This window comes from Ursus arctos, unplaced genomic scaffold (genome assembly GCF_023065955.2).
Source record: "Ursus arctos isolate Adak ecotype North America unplaced genomic scaffold, UrsArc2.0 scaffold_32, whole genome shotgun sequence".
NCBI lineage: Eukaryota > Metazoa > Chordata > Mammalia > Carnivora > Ursidae > Ursus > Ursus arctos.
The window spans coordinates 7,397,812-7,421,721 of record NW_026623008.1 but is presented as its reverse complement, the minus strand read 5'-3'; the positions used below and the strand labels follow the sequence as shown (position 1 = coordinate 7,421,721).

At 47.6% G+C, this 23,910-nt stretch overlaps 1 protein-coding gene and 1 non-coding gene across 6 annotated transcripts in view; one reads left to right on the top strand and one right to left on the bottom strand.

Moving 5' to 3' along the window:
- The window catches only part of PEX14 (peroxisomal biogenesis factor 14), a 133,884-nt gene that overhangs the window by 101,843 nt on the left and 8,131 nt on the right, over window positions 1–23,910 (bottom strand). For 2 of the 5 annotated variants that reach the window (XM_057305113.1, XM_057305112.1), the window contains exons 1-2: window positions 18,717–18,909; window positions 17,198–17,245 (exon numbers count right to left, since the gene is read on the bottom strand). In XM_057305113.1, coding sequence (XP_057161096.1) covers window positions 17,198–17,245; window positions 18,717–18,878 — 210 coding nt within the window. In that variant the 5' untranslated portion in view covers window positions 18,879–18,909. Of the gene's footprint in view, window positions 1–17,197; window positions 17,246–18,538; window positions 18,646–18,716; window positions 18,910–23,910 lie in introns of those variants that run through there. The other 3 variants (XM_057305111.1, XM_044391472.3, XM_026519867.4) reach the window with 3 other exon arrangements.
- Window positions 23,776–23,880, top strand: LOC113270705 (U6 spliceosomal RNA). The gene has a single exon (XR_003321905.1). It is a non-coding gene; the product is annotated as a U6 spliceosomal RNA (small nuclear RNA).

Genomic DNA, 23,910 nt, shown 5'->3' with positions numbered 1-23,910 from the left:
TTTTTCAAACACTGCATCCCTAGAACCCAAAGATACCCCTTGCTTCCTTGAAAATGAAGCATCTTCTAGTTTATACTTTTTGCCCACCATTCTCTGACAATAGCAGCCTGTCACAGGGTGTAAACTTCATCCAAAAAATAATGCCAATAACAATAATAAATAAAAATCAGAGCTTCAGCTTCCCATTAAAAAAAAAAAGATAGAATAAATATGAATTTGAAGGGGAATTCTGCCAAAACCTGAACCTCCCAAATCTGGTTCAGCCACATTCTTGCCCACAGCCTGTACTTCTCGGTGCCTCCCTAACATTTTTCAAAATGCAGCTGCACAGACCTCTTAAAATTCAGATTTCTAGCACCTATAATTACAGGGCGCTCGAGCCAGGCTCCTTTAATTAATGAACCTGACTCCTCACTCTTCAAAGGAAATCTGCATAAGGGATATATCACAGGGGTGAACTGACCCCCAATCAGCGCTATCTGCTCACTCTGCCTGATGGCAGCCAGCACTCTGCGCCTCCAACAGGAGAGTGAGGTTGTCCCCACCCCCTCCCCCCCACATCCCAATCTGGCACAAGCCTATTATGCGGTTAAGGCCATAAAACATTTCTTGGAACTTAAGGGAAGAGAAGCAAGCTTTCCTGGGTGTGACCAGCAAAACCCAAAGAGAATTAGATTCCCCCTGGTCCGAGTGCTCCCCGCTTTCACTTTCTTCCCTCTGCCAGGATGAAGTGGGGAGTGCAGGCAGGAAAGACAGCCACTGTTCAAGGGTCGACAAGTAACAGAGGGAGCAGGCCTGGGCTTTGAAAAACTCTGGAAAGGAAATAAACACAACAGACCCGGGACTGACATTTCATCCCAAGGCGAAATGCCTCTTTAAGGCAAACAGGTGGGGAAGGGGTCATGACATGAAGATTGTTCATAAGGTCTGGAGAGGAATCCGCACACACCCCAAGGATGACAAAATGACCTCAAGATCTGTTCCCGGGGGGGTCCTCACCCATTCCTGACACTACTCCCTTCTAAACCAACACTTGATTACCAGTTTTTAAAGGACTGGTTTTCCTTCCGGCCATCTGGGCAGCACAGCCCAATACTGTGTGTATGGTGCCCACACCAGGCCAGCCTACCGCCGCTCCTGAGAATGGTTATGAGCTGGCTTGTAACGACATTCGCTGGAGAGCAGGCCGCCTCTGGCTGCAACAGAGACTGGAAATGGCTGCAAACAAAGCCACAGAGGCCAGAACAGACGAGGCCTAGGTCAAATCAAGACGACCCCAGGTGAAGTTTCAGGTAGGAGAGCTGAGATCCGGTAAGAGACTCTACGGGATCTGGCAATCATGAAAACAGGTTCTGCCTGGTCACTACCATCTGATAACCATTTCCCAAGGGTCCCTCAGGCCCACGGCAAACCCAGGGGAGCAAATCGGCAACACACCTCCTCCACAGGTGGAGAAAAAGTTCTCAGACTACATACCCAGTAACACATTTGCTGCGGTTTTCCCAGTTTCTCATGTGATTCGGGCTATAAAACGATGTTGGGGAGCTACCGGGAAATAGCACCGGGGCTAACAAATGAAATCTCGAGGCACATTGCCCCGGCTTCCTAGTTCTTTCTAGGGCACTCTACAGCACAGATGTCAAAGACTGAATTCAGTCATTCTGTATTCTGCTGGAAAAGGGGGCTTTAACTTTCCAGTGTTGCTGTTGTGAAAACGATTTTGGAAGACAGGGGAACAAACAGTAACATCAGTCTCTCTGATGGTTAGATCTCAAATCCGAGTGAGGCACGATCAGTCACCGACCCCTGAGTCTAACTCCACGGCCCCTGTCTTGCTTCCTGGCGTGGTGACCTGCGGCCTTTACGCCCGACACGCAGCCGCTGACACTGTACATCATCTCTGCACTCCCATTAGACCTGTCTCCAAATCCATCAGCGCACTGCGACCCGGACCCACTGACTGCGGTGCTGCTGCGGGGGAGTTCCAGGCTGACAGTGCCACCGACGATGATACGGAACAACCGCTTCCGTATTCCCAGACACCAGCAGCCAGAGCCGGGTGAAGGATTTTTTTAATTTGGCTTGGCTTTCCAACCAAGACACTCTCAAAGTCCATTGGTTTTTCAAGTGGAAGCATTTGATTTTCAAACAAACAAGCAATTAGAAGCACGGGACTAGGGAGACATGGAATTGAGGACGAAGGTCGGGACATGTGAAAATGCGGGGCTGGCAGGCAACTGAGATCAGAAATGCCCAGGGATTCTTGGCATGGGAGCTCACACCAGCAGTCCAGGCACTCTCTTCCCAGGGTGTCTCTAGGGGAAATCACCCATCGATCCTAGGACACACGCATTCTAGGACCAATCCCTTACCTCAGAACAGCCTCTGCCTCAAATTCCTGCTTGAGCTTTAATGTTTAAATTATTAAATGCATTAATGTATTTACATTATTCAAGTCTTATGTGCATTTTTCTGAGATAATTTATGTATAAGAGTTTGAATGTCCATGACTGTTAATGTCTACAACCCTTCCTGTTCATTATTGATTCTGGAAGAAAAAAAAAAAGTCAGAGTTTTAATGCCTTATTTTTAATGTATTAAGAGTCTGAATAAGTGCATTCTCTTTTTTCTTTTGTAATTTCATAATTTAAGTAGTGCATTTATTAAACTGACACAGTATGAATTGTGGTGAAGCCTGGCACGGCTCCACGCTGCCGGAGCAGCCAGCTGGAGCAGCGCGCCCGCGCCTCTGAGACCAGGCGGCAGCGTGGCGCACAGCACACTCCCCACCTCCGCGAGGCCAGGACAGGCAGCAGAGGAGCTGCAGGCACTCACCAAATTTAGGCTATGCAAGGAGATTTCTCGTCCTCCGTTTTCAAGTTCTTGCCCAAACCCCGTCTCCTTGTTCAAGAAGGGTTTCCAGAATGCTGCTGAGCTTTCGAGTAAGGCAGAAGTTTTCTGTTTATGGGAAGTCCTCATCCTGCACGCTCCAGGTGATATTCAAACTGGCCATCAGCACCCAGTTTTCAAGAACAATATAAATGCCAGGGCTTAGCACAGCAAAAACAAGCAAATAAAACAACTATTTTTAAAACGGGTGTCTCAAAATGCAGACAAACATCTCAAAGACAACACCTCCAACTTGAGCAGAACTTCTTTCTTTTGAGATCCAGTTTCCCCCGCAGAAAAGACCTCTTTCAACTACAGCCAACAGAGCGACAGTGACACCCAATGGCCTGTTGATTCAATCCCAACTGAGCATTCCCCGTTGCGCTCCCAGAGATGGGTCTCAGGCCCAGAGTTCCTGCGTGAACACGGAAGCTCGAAAGAAACTCAGATATCAGGTACTCGTCAAGAAAGTGAATTGCTAATGGATAAATGTCCTGTCGCTACAGAGAGTACATACACACACCGTATGTAATGATACACGTGTGTGCAAACTGCCCAGGAGAACACACACCAGCACAGTCGCTTTCAGACAGGAGATGTGAGCACACGAGCACACGCACACACACACCGGTGCACGATACGTGGACTCTGCCACACTGTACACGTCGACTTGAAGCGGGAGAAAGGATGCCAGAAATTGTTCGCTGCTGTTTTAGAACCCGACTCTGTTTCTAATGTCATACGTGTACACGTACACGCTTCTTAGACGTATACGTTATATGTGTTTTTAATATATCTTCCCCCTTTCTTTTTTTCCCCATTTTCCTCATTTCCTTCTTTTCTTTTTTCTTCTTTTCTTTTTTGGCTACTCATTACCATTCTTTAACTGTTACAATTTATATCAGCATATAATGTTAAATAATTACAGGGAGCAGAGCTCACTCTAGTGAGGATATAAACGCGCTGTGGGAATCTACAGATTTAAACAAATAACGCTCACAGCAGGGGGCGAGCGGATGAATTAGCATTAATATCCTGCCTGGGAGATCCCAGTGCACTGGTACTGCTTAAATACAGATCTTTTCTGTAACAGTCAATATGACAGCTCCCGGCAATACAGCCCCTTTCCCTTTCCCAGTCAATATAGCAGCCAGTGAAAATAGAAACGTCCCTGTAGCAATCAATATAGCAGCCAGCTAAAATAAACCTTTCCCTTTTAAGGGCTATATAATAGTCAGCTAAATGGAAGAATTGGCACCCCTGCTGGATAGCTCAGCAGAGAAGCCATGAGCACTAAATGATCCTTCTGCTTCTCCAACAGGCCCTGCCCAGGAAGGGAGAAAACATCCATAGGTAGGGAATCCGGGGGGAGCCTGCAACGGACACTTGGCAGGCTGCTCCTGGTCCCGAGGAGTAAGTGTCCAGGTCATACGCAGGCTTCCGGGCACCTTTCAATGAAGTTTAATTAAAATGGCCAGAAACTCTAGAATCCTTGCTCCAATGGTCAGCTGGAACAGGGGAACATCTGTCTCCAGTGGGGAGTGAGAGAATCTTGATGTGAACCCCGTGCCCCCCTCCCCGTTCCTGCCCGCCCACTCCCGCCCTATTCCCACCCTGCTCCCCACCGTGCTCCCACCCTAGCCCCAGAAGGGCAGAGTATTAAGTTAACAGCCTGTGGTTTTCTGTTTTCCAGCAGCAGGGATGGCGGTTGTGTCAGAATCAGACATCCAGCCAAGTGGGTGAGAAACCGAGCATTCTATGTTGAATGCCGCCCAGCAATAGATACACAGAACTCATTTTTAAAACTCACAGCCATCAATCTGTTAAATATTGTAACGATATCCTATTCCCTCTGCCCCGCCCTGATTCACAACTTGGAAAACACTCTCCTTCCTTGGAGACATATAGGAAAGAAGTTTAATTATAAGAGAATTCGGAGGATGGCTCGCTCTGAAGGCCAAGATAGACCAAAAGCCTTTAAGAAGAAGAAAAAGAAAAATGACAAGGAGTATTCGATTAAGAAAGGTTCCTGCGTGTTTGAAGTTCTCACTTGTTCATTCTAACTAGCTACTTCTAAAATTAGTTCAGTTGGGTTTATGGATTTGACAAACGGAGACTAGAACCACACTGACACCAATACGTTTTCCAACCGACAGCCTGGAGTTAATGCTGGGATTCTGTTATGCTCCAAAGCAGACCAACATCGGGGACCCACCCCAGCTTCATTAAAATTCCACAATCTGTCTGCCATCCTTTGGGGAAAGCCACGGAGGGTCCCTGTTTCCCTGGCCAGGTGTTTAACACCCAGTGACGCTCATGTCATCGATCAGGCGACTCAGTCAAGTGCCACAGTGTCAGAAACTGCTGGAAAAAAAGATCCTGCAAGTCCTGGTTTGAGAGCTCGGGTCCTTAAAAATTTAGATCCCAACCTCCCACCTAAGCTGTAAGACTCAGCAGGTGCTCTTGACTTCAGGAATTCCAGTTAAATAACCTCTCAGAGCAAAGAAGGTTGGCATGCTTGCTCAAGGCCCTCTCACGGAAATCAGCACTTTGCGGAGGGAGACCGGTATGTTGTCCTCCAGTCCGTCCTAGGAAATCCTAGCGCTCTCACCGTGATCGTGGCAGCCACAAGGGCGGAGATGGATACGTGGGGAGACCCAGATGCACCCACAACCATACAAAATGTAGATTCACAAAAAGGTGAGTAGCTGTTATGATCGGACATGGCACTTAGCTTCTAGAGCTGCCGCCGACGAGTACTTTATAAACTTTGACGTGCACGGACGTTTGTTTCCAAGTCTAAGCCCCACGCAAAAACTGGAGGGTGCAGACTCTCAATCAGGTGGCTGGGGAGAGCGCAGCATGATGCTAGCAGACTGCTTCAGTCATCAAAAGGCGGAGGGGAGGCAGGCACGAAGGGGTAGAGAGAGTAATGAAAGAGAAACAAAGTATGAAAGGGAAGGAGAAAGGAGAGGCATGAGAGAAAGATGAGAGATAACACAAGAGGAAACAAAATGAAAAAGAAAGGCGAAAAGCCCACTTTGGCATTTAGAGTTTAAAGCTTTCAGGGCATTTTACGAAATGACAGTTGCAATAAAACAAACAGAACGGTGAGTCATCTGGTTTCCAACTTCTGAGTCAAAAGGGGTTGTTTCTAGACAAACTGCAAAGCAGCTCTGCTGCCGGCACACTTACGATGCCCATCACAGCGGCGGAACAGGATGTGGAGAGAGGACAGGGAGGTGGGAGTGAGCGCTGTCTTTGCTGGTCCCAGTGTCACTGCGAATAGAGACTGTCAAGATTTAAACCATAGTAATGGAAAGGCTATAAAGGTCTCAGCTATAATGTTTCCTCTGATGTTCCCTGTCATAAAATGCCCGCTTTCTGCTGCTTACGTGGCAATGATACACTACGCACCCGCGTACGTAGGCACCAGTGGGAACCGCGCACCCTGAGTCCCCAGTCAGGAGCCAGGCGGCAGCTGTGCTCTCCAGCCCCCAGGCCCCTCATCGCTATCTACCAAAGTGAGTATACGCACACTCGCGCACACACACACTTCCACATCCCACAAACACATACTGAGCGCCTACTTCCTACCCAGAGCAGAGCTAGAAGGGTATTTTCCCATCCTGTAGAGGGGTTAGCAAGATGCCTAGGTGCCAAATGCCCAGGAGACAAACTAAGGAAACATGCATTCTGCTTGGAAATATGGCCATACAACACGGGGACTCCTCTGCTACGTGTGCACCTAACAGCCTTACGCCAGAGCTTGGTAACCGAACGGCGAGATGCAACTCTTCCCCTCCTGTACCTCCTACAATACGAATCAGATAAACACTCGAAAAGCCGGCTGAATTGAGCACCCACAAAGACTTGCCTTCACTTGGACTCAGCCGACAAAACTACAGAAAACCACTAATTTCAAGAGCATCTTTCATCTGCAGCCTGCCACCTAACCATTCTAGGCCCACAGGGAACTGCAAAGAAAAACAGAAACAAAACTTATGTTAACACTTCATAGACATAACAAAGAGGCAGGAACTAATAAGCAAGAACAAGAGGGGCATGAGAACCACACACAGGGACGAATAAGACGAGGCTGACATCTGTAAATCAGGGAGACCGTGCGCAGCAATTAGGAAAGCCAAGGTACAAAATTAGGAAAGGCCTGATCCAGTCCAGCCCAGCCCGGTGGCAGATACAGAGTGACAGCTCACATTGCTAGGTGGGCAGCCAGGGCCAGCCACAAACCATCACTGGGCTGTCTTCCCTGTTAATCTATAATTGGCGAGTCTGTGATAGAGCTACCAATTATCTTTAGGCCCCCTGTATTTAGTTCACAGACAAAGGGAAGCAGGAGAGACCAGTTAGTAATGAGTAAGTAATGGCCACTAAAATACATTGTATCTTACGGAGCTGCTTCGGCAGGAAAAGCCATTCGGAAAATAAAAAGTGAAAGAATAAAATAAGCTAGAGAAACTCAATTTTATTCTCCCTTCCTCCCAAAGCCACACTTAGGATAAAATGAGGTTTGTGCAGGTTAATCCTTATGAGGTAAGAAAAAAATGATTAAATACATTAAAAAAATCAATTGTACATTAAACCAAATCCAGGAACTGCAAAAACAAACACCACAGCGTTCCTCCAGCCAGTATTAGCTCTGCCAGGCTGGTCAGTGGGGGATACCCCACCTGATGGAGCCCGCTGAGGCCAAGGAAGACAAGCAGAAAGGGGAGAGAATAGATCTGGGGGTGGCGGTCCAGGGGGAGGACTACAGATCTGGATTTCACTGGAATAAAGTTATTTTCTAGACATGACGAAGAAAGAGATAAAATGCTGCATCAATGGGGCTCTGGAGACCAGGCTGAATTCTTCAAAAATCCAATAGAAATAAGAATAATAATAATTATAATCACTTGATAAACAGAAGTTATAAACCACTTCACTGTCAAACGACTTGCCACTATTTCTAGTTATTTCTTCTGTTCATTAGCAGATTCTATTAACTGCCATTTTTCAGAGAGAGACAACAGAGAGAGCGCTGGGGAGGTGAGGTGAAGAGGCATGCCTTTGTCTTTGAGGAAAGCTACTCTCAGAGCATGGAAACTCCCACCCTTCCCCGGGGCTCAGGGGTCCTCAGATGAAAGCCTGCAAGCAGGCAGCGCCCGAGAGCGGCCATCAGTTACCAGCTCCTCCCACAGCGGAGTCGGGGCTGAGAATTCTTAGCTAATCCTAAATAAACCTCCCAGGGCTGAAATGTCGTGGCCAATTTGTTTCTCGGTGTGTACTGCAACCATCCGGTTCTGCCTGCAACCAAGCCTTCCCCTTTCTGTCACCCGAGGGAGCCATACAGCTGGGAGATCTGAGGGCCAGGGCCTGTGGGGGGGAGGCTGCTTGTCACTCACTGCAACAAGGCCCAAGCTGGCCCTGCGTCAGGCTTGGGCCCCAACGTCTAAAACAACGGGCAAATCCAAAGTCTCCCTTCAATGTGCTCGACCGTGCTCCAGAAGTGAGTCATTTAGAACCGAAAACACACCTCTGTAAACCCAGCTTGGGGTGCGGGAGAGAAGGGGAGGGAAGCGCCCAGAGGAAGAACAGGTAATCAAGCATAGGACAGTCGTGTTCCCAACAGAGTAAAGACACGTGCCCACAGGCGAAAATTTCAAAACAGCTACACATGATTAGAGTGGGTTATCAATGGCAACAAGTGAGATCTGACAAAGAGATTTTACCCTCTTAAAGACATCTCTACGTCTCTTATCTTCAAAGCAAGTGAACTCTGCTGTTAACTCTGACAGTGACGGATTTATGGACCTTGATGGGGACGCAGATAAAGGATCTCCCCCAGCGGGGCAGAGAGAGCAAGGATGGAATACCCTGGATCCTGCCGTCTCCTTACTTGTGTGGATTCCGGCGACTCCCCGAAGGCCTGCACAGCCCCGGCACCACTAAGAGCTGGAGTCCGAAGCCAAGCGCTCAGTTGTGGCGGCGTCCCTCCGCCCGCAGGAGGTAAACCGGCAAGCAGCTGCTGCCCCCTAGAAGCCAGCAGGGACACAGCACCTTGCTCTAGAGACGCAGATGAAAAGATCCTATTATCTCGCCTCGATCTCTTAACCTGTCATTAGTGAGGTACATGGGTGCAGACGCCTCCTCCAGCACGAGGAGGCCCACATCACCTGTGATAAATTAATAGGTGCCTTTTCAACAGCTCAGATGCGTACAAAAGACTCCAACCGGGGAGCGCATGAAGGCAGCAGCCTCACCAGGCAGCCCCCGACCAGAGCCGGAGCCCCTCTGGCGGTCCCTGCCTGTGACCCAGACGAGAGAGGCTTGGCTGTCCGCACCTGGGGCTTCAATCCCAGTCCTGCCCCTCACAAACTGTAGGAACTGGACTGCCCTGGGCTGGTTTCCTCGCCGTAAACTGAGGCAAACAGTAGTTCCCACCCGTTTCACGTTAGGATGAAATAAGCTAACAAAAATAAAGAGACCAGCGCCAAGGCCAGCAAAATGCACCCGAGAAGCCCTCCTGACCTAGGTCATCAGAGCTGGTAATTGGTCAGTTAATCGAAAAATCGGTTAAAGCCGGGCATCATTAAAAATGGAGCCTACTCTACATACCTTAAACATTTTACATTAACTTAAAACCTATAAACGTACAGTCATTTGCTAATCTTTTGATGTGGAGCCAAGACCTTCTCTTTGAGTGTGGGCCCACAGACTGAAGTTCCCAGACGTCTTTCTTGCATAAACCCCACCCATGACACACCCTTCACAATTTCTAAAGCAAAGTGAGAACTTAAAAACAGTAGGAACGCAAATCAAAGTACTGAATACTTCCAGATTTTTATGACCTTCCCCTAGTTTAACTGTCTATCTTGCTCACACCTGAAAAGACATTCTACTTGCAATTCACATTTACCAGAGCATTCAGCTTAGCTTTCACAGAAACTTCTTTTCACATTTATGTTTATAAAACACACTATATTTGTAGTTCCCTCTGTTCACTTTTGTATCTCACCTGTCTACAGCATTCACTAACAAATACACCGGCTGATGACCTCTTGGTCTGCAGAATAGGGGTGAACGTAATGGGCCGGGAGCCGCCCACTGAGAGCACCCCGGGCCTCCTGGAGCGGCTTCCACGGTGCCGTAACAGCGGGTCCGTCGCTTCAAGGAGTGAGTCTAATGTGAGCTCTTGATACTTTAAAAAAATATGTATTTACTGATGCTGCCGCTTCATGTGACAAGAGGTTTGAAATAACTCTCGAAAGTACACACAAGCCAAAAGGACGAAGCAACAAGAAATAAGGAAACGGGAGAAAAGCTGTTTAATATATGTTGTCTTCTTTTTCCCCTTCTCCATCAAAATCCAACTGCAGTGAAGTGTGGAAAAGCTAAACCACCGATACAAATCATCACCTTGCCTGGCTGATCCTGTTAGCAGCTCCTCCCCACCAGGCTGCAGAAAGCTGCCCTGCCCAAAGACCCTCTTGCTGTGGCCCCGGGGCCACAGGGGACAGACAGAGAGAGCGACAGGGAAGGAGGGAGAGGGAGGGAGAGGGACAGCAACAGAGAAAGACAGAGAAAGGCCTCCTGACAGACACTGCGGGGTGAAGGGTGTGACTGTGACCCAGAGCGCCACCCCACAGACTCAGTAAGCACCAGCAGGCCCCTGTGCCACCAGGGACACTGCTAAGGCAAGAGGTCACAAAGGTGGCAGCACGTCTTTTTCTCGACAGGGGCAATTTATCCGATCCACTGGGGGCTATGAGTCAGCTCCTCCGTGACTCTGAGCGTCAGAGAGTGCCCCCGGGTAGATTTACCTCAAGAATCACTCAGTGTGGGCCCCATCTCTAGACTGTTCAGACAAACTCATAATGGCAGGGAGAAGATTTGTGGAGCAACAAGCATAAATCTTGGTTATAACTACAAACCATAAAAGAAAGGAGAGCTGGGAGGGAAGAAGGAAGGGCGGCGAACACGTCCTCCTGCAAAGCACCACTTCATCTTCCTGCGGCTTCTCACAGCACAGAAGTGGGATTAACTACAAGATCGTATTTTTCAAACCCAAACTGGTCTGCACGGTTTGAGAACGCGTGAAAATATTTCAACTGAAATCATCCTGGAAACCGCAGGGCACCTGGCAGTCCTCGGCACAACATGACATTCAGCGGTTCTCAAACCAGGGGCTCGTGGGAGAGTCACAGTTTGCCGCAGGGAATACCCATCCTTTAGGTGGCACTTAAAAAAAAAAAACAAAAAACGCTTCTAGGTGAAAAGTCTTTCAAATAAGATGATTGATCTTAAGCGAAAGAAGAACCTCTGAACGTCCCTCCGCCCAGATAAGAGCTTCCTCTCCCCCCTCCTCAGCAGTGACCAAAGGCACCTGAAGAACTCTGAGACCATCTCCAGGAGACAGGGGGCAACCGTGGCCTGGCCTTCTGGAAGAATGATGCGGGCGACGAGATTACAGACTGAATTCGCCCCACCTGTGCCCGGCTCTGCACAAGGCAGAGGCGCTTGGCTCCCGAGTCCCCAGGACCCTCGCCGGGTTGGTCAGCCGACAGTCAGGGCCTCTGACAGCAGGAACTATAACAACTAGCAAGACTTACTGTGAAAGCCAGGAACCCAAAGTATAAACAAAGCTGAGTAACTATTTCAAATTCCATTGCCCTAATTATTACTCCTAAGAGTTTCGATTCGTCTAATAATTATTTGTAAAAGGATACCTTAAAACTGAAGAAAACCACCTCTTCATTTATCTGAAAGAGGAAAGAACTTAAAGGGCCCCACCTAGTCTATTCAATAAACCTCGTCCAGAACAGGAGGGACGAAGTAGGGAGAGACAGTAATTTCAAAATCAGTAAGTGGCCTAGAGATTATAGACAAGCCACCCAGAGCCGGAATGAGGCTTTTCTCAAGTTCATCCAGCTCGGAGGACTCTCAACAGCTTCCTCCCCACATGATCTGTGGGGCTCTCTGGCACCCTCCCCAGAAGGAGGGTGTCAAAAGAGAGCATTTTCATCACTGAAGGATTTCCACCACTGATAAGAGTGGGGAAGGAGGAGAGCCAACCACCTTCCCTATCTGAAAGGCACCAGGCCTCAGGCCTGCTCCCAGGACAAGGCGTCCTCAGAGGGGTGTCCCACCAGCCCCACCCTTCAGTTGTCTACTCTTGATTTCAGTCCCAAGTTTCTCAGCAGCAGTTGTGAGGGGTTCACCCCTGCCATGTGCTGCTAGTAGTGGTTTAAGTACTAAAATCTGCAGATGATTCGCTTTTTAAAAATAAATAAGTAGAAGAGATTTAGGATTATCCCTATGATGTCACCCCCACTCATCCGCATCCAGACAGAGGTCCCTGAGTGGAAATTACAGCTCACTTGAGTAACCTAACTCAGCACAGGAATCAACCACGACAGATTCTTACAATAATAATGCTTACTACTTTAGATTTGCCATATTGATTTATTTTTCCTGAAAAAAAAATGACAATTTCTGAAATCTCTAAAAAAGGCCAGTTTCATTACCCCTGTGCTTGTGGATACATCTTCATGAATATGACATTAAAATGAATTTGGGAAGCCTGGCTGGCTCAGTCGCTAGAACATGCGACGCTTGATCTCGGGTTGTGAGTTTGAGCCCCACATCAGGTACAGAGATTACTTAAAAATAAAATCTTTTTTTTTTTAAATCCATTTTATCTCTCCACCAATTGCTTTGAAGTTTACGAAATACATGCATCGTATGTTCTAGACATGTACATACACATACACACATATGCACACGCTATACACAAAGAAATGGGTTGAGCATGTGAATGTCATCCTTCAGAGATTTTTGGTGGGGACAAAACACAAGAAGCACCTGTCCCCGGTGAGCTTGCCAGCGAGTACGACCGAAGTACGCCAGCCACTAAAGATACAAATACAGGGTGAGTGTCAGGAATACACCCGCAAGGTCTTTAGGAGACAGGCAACTAGCCACAGGTATTCTTAAAGAAGAGCTCACGGACTAACACCCTGAATTCATGAAGATATTAATGGCCTTTTGATTACCGGCCTTTGGTTAACTGACTTAAAAACCAAAGAGAAAATCTTCGGTGACCCAGGCATAAGGTAGATGAGCTCCCCAAGAAGGATTAAGATCAGATCCACGATGTAGGACACCCCCGCCCTGGACAAGATTCCGTCAGCCTCAGGGAGAAACCAGAGGCCACAGGATACTTCTGTACTTAGAGGGCAAAGCTGAGACATGGCCTGGCTCTGTGAGTGGAGAGCATCCTTATTATTAATAATTCAGCCTACTAAAAAAGATTAATCCTAGGGAAGGTGATAAAGTAGAAATGACCATCATATTTTATAAAAATAAATTCATTGTAGTTTGGGACTATTGGGGTGGAGGGATGCAGGGAAAGGATAAAAACCAAAACAGAACCAAAAAACTATACCTGTTAAGTCAGAGGAAGAAAGAACTGGCAGAAGACTCATCCATTAGGAAGAACCTGGTGTCAAAGGGCAAAAAGCCAAAATGCTAGTTTCACCCAAATGCGTAAGCTTGTATGAAACAGGTGGCCTGCAGTACTGCTGGATATTGAGGAACCTGTGCTGAAACCAGTGAGCACGGTGCAAACGAAACCTTATTTATTGCTCACTTCAAATAACCTCAACTCAGATGACTAAAAGGACTCTCAGCCGGTTACTTAACCCTAGTTTCTGAATCCCAGCAGGACAGGCAAACAACTGTCCGCCCATTTAAAGACCCATCGGCCAGGTGGGGCTTGATCCTGCGCGAGGACCCCGCCCGGGGCCGAGAACATGCCCACACAGGGGACCAGAAAACTCAGGTCTGAGAGAATTTACAGAAGGTTTTCAACAGGTCATGGTGGGGAGGATGGGCAGGGAAGCTGGAGGCTAATCTGTCAAAACTCCTTGCCCCAGGAGGCAAAGCTCAGAGACGAAAAGTAAGGAAGAAGAAAAAGCAATCGGTTGGGGCGCCTGGGTGGCACAGCGGTTGGGCGTCTGCCTTCGGCTCAGGGCGTGATCCCGGCGTTAGGAGATCGAGCCCCACATCAGGCTCTTCCGCTATGAGCCTGCTTCTTCCTCTCCCACTCCCCCTGCTTGTGTTCCCTCTCTCACTGGCTGTCTCTATCTCTGTCAAATAAATAAATAAAATCTTAAAAAAAAAAAAAAAAAAAAGAAAAAGAAAAAGCAATCGGCCATTTTAACTTTGGCAGAGTTTTATCATCAATAATAAGGGAATTTCAACTGGGAGTTTACAGAATTTATCAAGACCGGTCTGTTCACCAATCTCCAGCCCTGAGGGCATTACAACATTATAGAGCAACCATCTCACTAATATGGCTAGGGTTGCCGGGGTGGTTTTTTCATGGTAGGGAGGCCTGAGGGGCAAGAGAAGGTAACATGTAGTCACTATGTGGGTGGAACCCAGACAAGGGGGTGACTAAAGACACCAGTGTGTCATCTCAAGACTACAAGACAATGCTCCTCACCACCAAATCACAAGACCGTTTTTCTGGTCCGGAGAGGGCAGAAACGAAAATCAGGCCCTCCTGCTCTAGGAGATAAAGCAGAAAACTAATGTGAACCCCCAAATATCACCCGTCCATGCCATCTGCATTGTACTGACCACTCTATGGAGCCTCTCTTGTCAGAACTCACTTCTCTAATAAAGGGAAAAATTACTCCGAAGTGATCACCTGGTTCGGGAGACCAGGAATAAGATACGCCTTCAGTATCCCATGCTTAGCCCTTTCGGTGTAAAGAATAGGCAGCTTCCACGAAACAACGGTAGGGAAAATATGCTCTCAGTTAAAAACAAAAACAAAAGCAACTTAGCAGGGTGTTCCCCCAACACTGGAAAATCCTATTCCTCAAGACCTGGCTTCAAGTTTCACAAAAAAACATCCCTAAGTATACCCCGGGCAGAACTCTTCCTTCTCTGAATAATGAGGGCTCTTATACTCCCAGCCAGGCAATTCTGCACCAAATTATATGCGATTTTGTACCGTTTGCTAAAATTATATATGGTCTTGTGCTGTCTGCTAATTGTTTCATGTGTACAAATGCCTTTTCTTCCCCAATAAAATACATAAATTACTTAAGAAGGAGGCTTAATTTTATTCTTTGTCTGTTCCTTCTAAGCATCCAAGAGACGGCTAATGCACGTGCCTGAGAAACCTCCCCTAGGGCAGGGGGCCTCGGACCCAGGGCTGTGGGCTTTCTGTGGGTGGGGGATACCACTCCATCCCTTCGCCAGCACCCTGTGACTCTCATCCAGCCTACTGCCCGCTTAAAGTCCTATACCCTGACCCGCCACGAGTCCTCGCCAGTGCTTGGGGGGCCCTGCTGCCTGGCACCCTCCCACCGCTGCTCTCAAGAGACAGAAGTAGCTCACACAAGACCATACAACGCGGCTGGTGCCCTCATTTAATCAGGCTGCTGCGAATGGTTGGCCAAAAGCAATAAGGCCATAACTGAGAGACTGTGGGAGTTTAATATAAAAAAATTAATATAAAAAAAAAAGAAGGGAAGGAGAAAGGGTCCACCTTTTAATAGGGCCCTAATTACCCAACTCATAGGATCAGCCCAAATGAGATGGGAGTTTATTTCGGGGTTTTTTTTTAATTATTGTTTTTTTTATATATATATAAATTGCTGCTATGTGTTTTCTTTCCTCTGAGCAATTATGTAGCAAGTACGTAAAGAGGGGAAAAAATATTAATTAAATATAAGGTAATTGTAGAGTTGGCCTGGAGAGAATGAGTCTGAACTCTGGACGATCACAGGCTACTAGGGTTTGAAGACTGCTCGGGGCCTCCCAGAAAAGAAAGAAAAGAAAATACAACCAAACAACAAGCAGATGCAGAGGACAGCAGGAAAAGAGCAGCATCCAGAAACGTTCGTGGAGCAAAGGGGCTGCAGGGCTCCAAACACCCAGAAATCAGCCAGGCTGCTGTTGCTTAGGGCTCGCTGCTAGAAAGAACCCCCCAGAGTTTAGCCAATCATGCTGCAGAAGAAGGACCAGCCAGCTCTGCCGGGGATCAGAAGTTAAGTCAGTAGATAAAATGTAAAAGGAGACCGAGGAGGTAAAGGGCTGCAGAGGACTACAGCATTCGATTTGGACTTTAGTCCAAAACCAAGCACAACTCCAGCCCTGGGGCACTGACGGCCCCAGGGGAACACTCCAGCTCCCTAGCTAAGGGCCTGGCAAAGCAAAGCCCTTCTGAAGCCTCTGGCTTTCCCACCACCCTGACCTCCAGGACAAACCCAGGCAACACCAAGAGTGAAATGAAGCCACTGTGGGGCGTGGTGGGAAGGGAGCCGGACTTGGTTAACACTTAGTAACAGCGAGTGTCACAGAAGACAACCGCGTTTCCCTGAAACAGCCCCAACAGGGCTTGCGTCACCCTGGTCGTTCAGCCTCAGCCAAATCCAACTCACCTTCTGCCTTGGAAAGGCTGAGTACGGGCTAGAATTCAGGCCTGTTCATGCCAGCTAAGGACCTCACATCACCTCTTCCCACTACTGCTGGAGGAGAGGCAAGAAAACGAGGCCTGGGAAACCAAAGCTGGGCGGTGCAACCCTGAGCTCGTTATCGCCATCCAAACAAAGACAAAGCTCTGAAAGCTGGCCCTCCTAAAACTTCTCTGGTTAGTGCAGAACAGGTCTTGCTACCCAACCAACAGGATTTGTGGCAGGCCCTGCAATGCAAGCTAGGATGAAAGTGGGGGGTGCTGGCAGGGACTGGGGCTCAGACCACCAAAGCAAAAGCACTTCGTGAAGAAAGTTGCCTTCAGTGCTCGGGAGGCCGTTTCCCGTCAATACCGTGAGCAGATAATGTTGGTAGCGAGCAGCACACATTACCGACCAGGCAAAAACAGAACTCCCTGCCTTACCTGTTCCTCAAAGGCCACCTGACAGCGCTCTCACCCTGAAGGGCAAAACGGCTATTTCAGACAATCAAGCAGCAACCTCGTCCCAAGCCCACTTTCAAAGGGTTCAGGCATCCCACTGATTACTACTGATCAGCAACAAACAAAGCGCTGCACCACGCCCTGAGCTAGATGCTTTCTGTTCCAGAAAAGACCAGTCTTTACTAAGGAGAGAGCCCACTAACCCCTGCATGCCAGAAAAGAAGTCAGAAGTCAAAGGTCACTAGGTTAGTCTCCACACAGCACCTCCTTTTGAAGAGACACTAATGATGCAAAACTATAGGGTCCTAGGGTTTCTCCACACTCACACAGTATTTTCATGATTAGAAAATGATACTATATATCTTGGGTACTTACCAGAGGCTCTCGAGGCACCACATTTTCACTTCCTGGAGTAGAGCTTGGCTGCAAAGAAAAACAGAAACAAAAATAAGATCACAGTGCCACCCAATGGACATCAAAAAACCAAAATCACTCCATTCTCAAGCAACACACACCAACACCTATTCCTCCTATTTCTCACCAGCTTCTCAGACTGCAGAATGTTCCATGGTGGGCTGCCTGTAAGAAGCAGCCCACCGTGGAGTCTGAATTTGCCAGTGAACGTGAAGAGACTGCTTCTGGGTTCACTGCCACAGCACCTCAAGGAGAAGGCTAGGTTTGGCTTAGGAGGGCCCGAGGTCAGCAGCTGAGCAGCAAGGGCTGGGGTCCATCACAAGATTCACAGGAATAGCGAAGTCCAGAGGAAAGGCTTCATGTGAGAGCAAAACTTCCCTTTTGCCATCTTCCCACCGACTGACTGACCCCGGAAAAGCAGAGCCGAAGTGGAGAACCAGATCCAGCCACAAGGGGGCCCCAGGTGCCCACACTCTGGATTTTCTCCGGGCATCTACTTGGAGCCAGGAAGCACAGAAACTATGGACACTGGTTCCTATTTATCACCCGTCACGGAGGACACCAACCCCCAGTGGTAAGGAAGCTTGAATCTGTTGTATAAACAAGCCAGTGACAGGCCGAAAGACCAACCGGCAGGTAGGGAGCCTGTGGCCCCCTCGCCTGGCTCCACTCTGTTACCCTCTCCTCTGTCTGGATCTCACATTTGCCTTCAACCCAGGGCTGATGATCTGCCCAAATCCAGAGAAAGGGAGAGACAGAGACAGACAGACTCGGAGGAAACTCACAAATCTCCAAAAGAATAGAACAAGCAGTTTGAGAGAGTTATGATTAGTTTACTGTTACTGATGTTCAAGCCAATTTCCAATTATCTACAGATAATATCCAGACAAGTGCAGCTGATCTGTGGGTCTCAGGAGCCAGCTTCCAGCCTCGATACTCCTCCCAGCTCGTTCAGATGGCAAGTGCCAGGCCTCTGGTGCGGGGAACAAAGAAGGTGGGAGAGGAAAGAGTCCAGTCCACGGAGGGTCCCCAAAGATCTCCTCACACCCCGTTGCCCCTGCACGGCTGGCACACAGCACAGTGACAAGAACTCTGCCGGGAGAAGGACTCTGTCCCCTCATCCAAAGTCCCAGAATGAGGTCAGCCTGCATGAAACCAAGTGGAAAGTCTCAGGGAATCTGAGCACGTGTTCCCTGCCTCCCTTCCCCCCACCATCTCCCTCCCTCCTGAGGCTCCCAGCAGGCAGCGGTAAGGGGCAGCAGGGATAACCTACCGCATTTAGATCTCTAGCCCAGGCCCCACCTCAGAGTTCTCCATCCAGCGGCCTTCCAGCCTCCTCTGGACTCAACAAGTTCCTCCCTCTGCCACACGTATCCTCTTCCAGTGTTCCCCTATCTGCGAGAATGGCACAACCCTCCACCAAAATATACAAACCAGAGTCCAAAGGAACGTTCTGGACAGCTCTTTCTCCCCCACTCACCAGAGCTAACACATTATCAAGTTCTGCCAACATTCCTTCGTAAATATCCATGGAATCAGTCCATCCACTTCTCTCCACTTCTACTACCATCACTTGGGTCAAAGCTTCCAAAATCTCCTCCCTGGACCACTGCCAAGAGCCTTCACATTGGTTCACCCACATCCATGCTGGCTCTCTTCTAATTCATTTTCCACACTGCAAACAGACCATCATTTCAAAACGGTAATAATCAGATCTCACCCCCCCACACACCCCCAGTAAACCACTATAACAACGGCTCTAATACAGAAAACCCTCTCAACATAGCCACTGGCTGCAGTTCAGGTGTGTGTGACACCACGCTGCCCAGCTCTGCCCACCAGACACCCAGGCCTTTGCACATGCTACCCCTGCCCGTGCCTCTGACAGTTTAACACATCCTTCAGATTTCAGCTACGTCACTTTCTTGGGGAAGCATTTCGTCTTCGACATCCAAGACAGGCTGAACTCTCCCTACTATATGCTAACACCATCCACCTCTCTTTTAGGGACTGAGCAGGACCGCAGCTTGACTTGTGTGATTATCTGACTGAGGTCTGTGTCCCTCACCAGATTAGGACTCTGCAGGGGCAGAAACTGTGTGCCTCTTACTGCAGCCCGGGGGCTGAGGACAGTATCAGGCACCGATTAGGCCTTCCACAGATATTTGCTGAATGAATGAAAGGCAACAAAGAATAAAACATGGTTCTTACTCAACTGAATGCATTATAGATTCAAGTTCATTATCTCCCTGAGGGCTTCCTCCACTCCACTTGGCAAATATAAAATGCTAACATTTCTTTACCTCTTTCTTCATTTAGCTCTACAATAAGTGTCTGAAATTATTGCTGATGAGAAACTGAGGCACAGGAGGTTAAATTATGTGCCCGTAATGACTCAGCCAGTACCTGGGACTGAAGGGATTTGAAGCATTCTACTTAAAATCATCGAGTTTTGTCTAGACCACATTTCATTAAGCGACACTCTTAATGCTACCCCCCAAATAATAATGTGAGTTATTTGACTCAACAAAACTCAAACAGCTTTAATATTTACGAAGCCTCCTTCTGACTTAACCCAAAGTTTTCCTCTTCCTGAAATACAACTCACCACTGTGAATCATTATCACCAAGGAACTTCCCTTAAGATTAGTTCATCTCTTGAATAAAGGGAAAACAGTACACTACTGCACTGTAGTGGAAGTGGAGAGAAATGGAGGTACTAAGAAGTCTCTTTCACCATATACCCTTTTGTATCTTTTTAAACTGTGAGCCACAGAAGTGAACTCTCTGTTTTAAAAATATATATACTAAAATTTTTAAAAAGCTTCTCTCTCATTCCAACACTCCCCTCTTCCTTGGGGGACCCACCACTGACGCTGGCTCCTTACAGATTCTTCCAGGGACATTCAAAGCGTTTAAGAACCCACATGTGTGGCATACCCCGATCAAGGAATCTGAATAGCGACACTCTCCAGACTCCTGAAGTCTTGACTTCCAGAGCCTTCCTCTGCACACCAAAGCCAGGACTCCAAGCCCAGCCTCAGGGCTGCTAAGAGGAGCAACATTTCCCCGCACCCTGTTTGAACTCACAGGACTACTGAGGTCTGTCAGGCCGGATCAGTGAGCTCACAGAGGACCTCTCACAGTCTGGGAATTGCCCAACACTGATTATATTCTAGATGATTCTCCAGCTCATTTTGGAAGACCTGCAGTCTAGAATGGACCACGCCCCATTTCTCATCTCAGTGTTCTTTAGAAAATGGTTTCTTGATAACCAAAACAGCCTTCATCCTTACTACGCTCCACACTGATTTCCTTGATAATACAATCTGAGATTCTTCACTTGATAACTAGTTTATCACCTCTCTATCCCCACTAGATTTTAAGCTCCTTAAAGGAAGGCACTTTACCATCTTACTGAAGGCTGATCTTCGGCACTTAAAATATCACCAGTACCCAATAAATATGATCTTAAGCTTTTTTTAACTAAAAAAAGCTAAAACAAAGCGATCACTTCATATACAAACGCACAAAAGAAGCAAGCAGAGAACCACAGCAGGACACGTGTCCGTCCCTGGGACATTTCCTCTGCAACTTAACACAAACCTGGCCTACTCCCCAGCGCAGTGTTGTGGTCCAGTGGTTCTCAACCCCAGAGCAGAATCACCCCCCACGCACACACCCCAGAGGGGCATCTGAAAATGTCGGGGGGGGGGGGGTTCTGCTGTCACAATGCCAGGGAATCTCTCACTGGCATTTAGAAGACAGAGGCTTGGGAGGCTCTATGTCCAGGACTGCATGCAATGAAGAACTGTTCCATCCAAACACCAACAGGACCCCTTGGAGAATGCTGACCATCTTTCACAGGCAGCTCTAGGTGTCGCTTCAAAGAAGGGCAAAGGTCTGAGCAGACAACTGCCTGTCAGAAGCTCCACCCCAGCACGTGCAGGTCCGTCCGGCTCACTAACCCAGCTTTTATGAAAGCCCAACACTTCTCAAACACCTACCCCTGCATCAACCCCTCTTAAGTGGTCAAGTCTATCTTCTGGCTTGAGACAAATCTCTACAAATTAAATTTCACCTTGATCCTGGAAATTCTGACAGGGTGGTCTTGACTTTAAAAATAATACTAATAGTAAGGCTTAGAAATCACCAGCTGAAGCCCACTGCAAAGGTGTAAGAAACACGCTCTAAAGCAATGCACCGTCAGGATCCTTAGCGGCCAGAATGCAGACAGCAGGAAGGAAACAAGAGCAGGAGCGTAAGGCGGTGTTAAAAAACGAACACACAGGGGCGCCTGGGTGGCACAGTGGTTAAGGGTCTGCCTCCGGCTCAGGGCGTGATCCTGGAGTCCTGGGATCGAGCCCCACATCCGGCTCCCTGCCCCACTGGGAGTCTACTTCTTCCTCTCCCACTCCCCCTGCTTGTGTTCCCTCTATCGCTGGCTGTCTCTCTCTGTCAAATAAATAATTAAAAAAAAAAAACAAAAAACGAACAGACAGAAAAAGACCAGAGTGGCAGAGAGAAATGCTCCCAGTTTATTAGGCACAAAGTCGCTCTCAGTCCTGCTGCCCAGGCGCTGACCTTCCCCAGCCAGAAGGTGTCCCCAAGCACTGGCCCGGAGGCACAGCAAAGACCGACGGCACACGCAGCTCAGATCCGAGCACTTGACAGAACATCCCGTCCCACACCGGCCACGTGGCTGTGTAACTCCGAGTATGTCCTGTGTCGGTCTGGCCTGCAGCTCTTCGCAGAGTAGAATACGGTTCAATTCAACAGTTATTTTTTGAGAGGCACTGGCATAGAGGCAAGTGCATGAACTTTGGCACCAGGAACGGAGCGACTGTGGGTACAGCACTCAACCTCCCTGAACCTCAGTCTCCCCATCCGTGGGAATAATGGGAAAAATACCTCCACCTCACGTTCAGGGTGAGATGACAGAAGTTATATCCTAATGCCCCTCTGCTCAAAATCGACCTACAGACTTCTGCTCTGTCTGTGATGGAGTCATCAGGATCAGACTTAACCTCCCACTGTGAACAATTAGAAAACTAAACCAAATACATGATACCACTGTTTGTAGACACTGGACAGTAGTGATTCCTGACAGAACAGAAACAAATGATGTGAGCCCTAAGGTCACTCTGGTTTTCTGCCAAGAGGCATGTTTCAGACTAAGAAAGGGGGTGTGAGGGAGGGAATCCCAGCAGAGCATAGCGGTCTCTTGTTGAGTTGAGGAAACAGAGATTAGGGTTCAGGGAGACTAAGGGAGCTGAGAGCTGCAGACAGAGTTCCAGAGAGGAGAGGGCTATGCCCAAAGAGAGTTCCAGAAATCTGCACAGAGGTTCCCTTACGTCTTGCTGCACAGTAAAACGTGTGCACGCACAGAGTGAAACTCCACAAGGCTGAGAAACAGCAGTGAAGAAGCCATGAGGTTAATGGCTCCCAAAGCCCTCAAAGGCCTCATGAGCCACCAGCACCAGAGTGGGGTGTGCTCACTGCTCCGTCCGAGCACTCAGTAGAGACCTGGAGGGGCCACATCCTGGTAGGGGAAGGGCAGCTTATCCCGAGGGTGAAGGCCACCCTAGATCCACCGTAACAAAGCTTAAAAACGGGACTTGACGGAATCAAAATGAACCAAAAGTAACTTAACTACCCACCAGAACAAATCTCAACACTCTTTAAAGTAAGACCACAAAATCCAGACCCTCAATAATGTAAAATTCACAGCATCAGCACCCACTCAATAATCTCAAAGACATCAAGAGGCAGGGAAGTGTGATCCATAATAGTAAGAAAAATTAGAAGAAATCATTCACAGACAACATTAAGATAAGCGTTAACAACCTTATTCAAGAACTTAATGCAGTTTTAAAAACACATACACTGAATCAATATGTTACACGCCTGAAACTAATATACACATGTCAATTATGCCTCAATAAAAAGAAAATTCAAAGGAAAACTGGATCATAGTAAGAGAGAAATATATCGCATAAAAAGAAAGCAGAACTTCTAGAGATGAAAATATAATATCGGAAATAAAAATTTCACTGAATGGGAGTGACAGATTAGATTCTGCAGAAGAAAAGGTAAGTGCACTTGAAGAAACAGCAACAGAAACTGACCAAAATGAAGGACAAAGGGAAAAAAAAGGAAAAAGAATGAAAAATATTTGAAGAAATAATGGCTGAAAATTTTCCAAGTTTGATGAAAATGACAACCTCCCAAATGCAAGAAGCTCAACAAACCCTAAGCAAAGCAAACACAAAAGCATTCTAACGCACTAGACAATCAAATTGCTAAAAACTCATGAAAAGGGGGAAATCTTACAAGCAGCCAGAAAAAAAGAGAACCACTACCTACAAATATTAATCAAGACTAAGAATGACTTCATGCTTCTGATCAGAAGACCTGCAAGCCCAATAAAAAACACAGTAGCACTGTATCTTTAAAATGCCTGTGAGGGGAAAACCTGTCAACCTAGAATTCTATAGCCAGTGAAAATATATCTCAAAAATAAACACAAAATAAAATATGTGCTTGCTTCAACAGCACATATACTAAAATTGGAACAACAGAGAAGATTTGCACGGCCCCTGCACAAAGATGACATGCAAATTTGTGAAGCATTCCATGTTTTTTTGTAATGTGTAGAATTTTTCATTTCTTTC